The sequence below is a fragment of the Nanorana parkeri genome, unplaced genomic scaffold (assembly GCF_000935625.1).
Source record: "Nanorana parkeri isolate BGI_ZX_2015 unplaced genomic scaffold, ASM93562v1 scaffold323, whole genome shotgun sequence".
Classification (NCBI taxonomy): Eukaryota; Metazoa; Chordata; class Amphibia; order Anura; family Dicroglossidae; genus Nanorana; species Nanorana parkeri.
This window is the reverse complement of record NW_017306591.1, coordinates 66221-66557: the sequence shown is the minus strand read 5'-3', so window position 1 is coordinate 66557 and position 337 is coordinate 66221. Positions and strand designations below refer to the sequence as shown.

At 45.4% G+C, this 337-nt stretch overlaps 1 protein-coding gene across 1 annotated transcript in view; it reads right to left on the bottom strand.

The window, feature by feature from the left end:
- Positions 1-337, bottom strand: part of EMC1 (ER membrane protein complex subunit 1) — a 23937-nt gene that overhangs the window by 14833 nt on the left and 8767 nt on the right. Inside the window, exon 12 of the mRNA XM_018558167.1 lies at positions 226-322. Coding sequence (XP_018413669.1) covers positions 226-322 — 97 coding nt within the window. The remainder of the gene's footprint in view (positions 1-225; positions 323-337) is intronic.

Sequence of the window (337 nt, the reverse complement as noted above, 5' to 3'; positions counted from 1 at the left end):
AAAAGCAAAGACAAAAAATAAATACATCTGAAAATATATGAGAATGAGACTCAGTATTCTGCAAATCTGTCTCAGTTGGCTGCCCAAAATAACAGGCATGGGGGATGGGGGGTCGTCTCAAACACACACAAAACCCCCCCAATAACATGGACTTCAGGTGTCGCATAATCTGCAACCGATATGCATCTAATTGTCACTAATGAAGAGTCTGGAGTCGGCAGGCACCTGGTTGGTGCAGGAACGTGAGCTGGTTGTCCTCGGTCTGTACGAGCGCCCGATAGCCCACCGAGTCATCTTTCTTCAGGAACAGCTGTAGATATAACTAAAATAAAAAGCC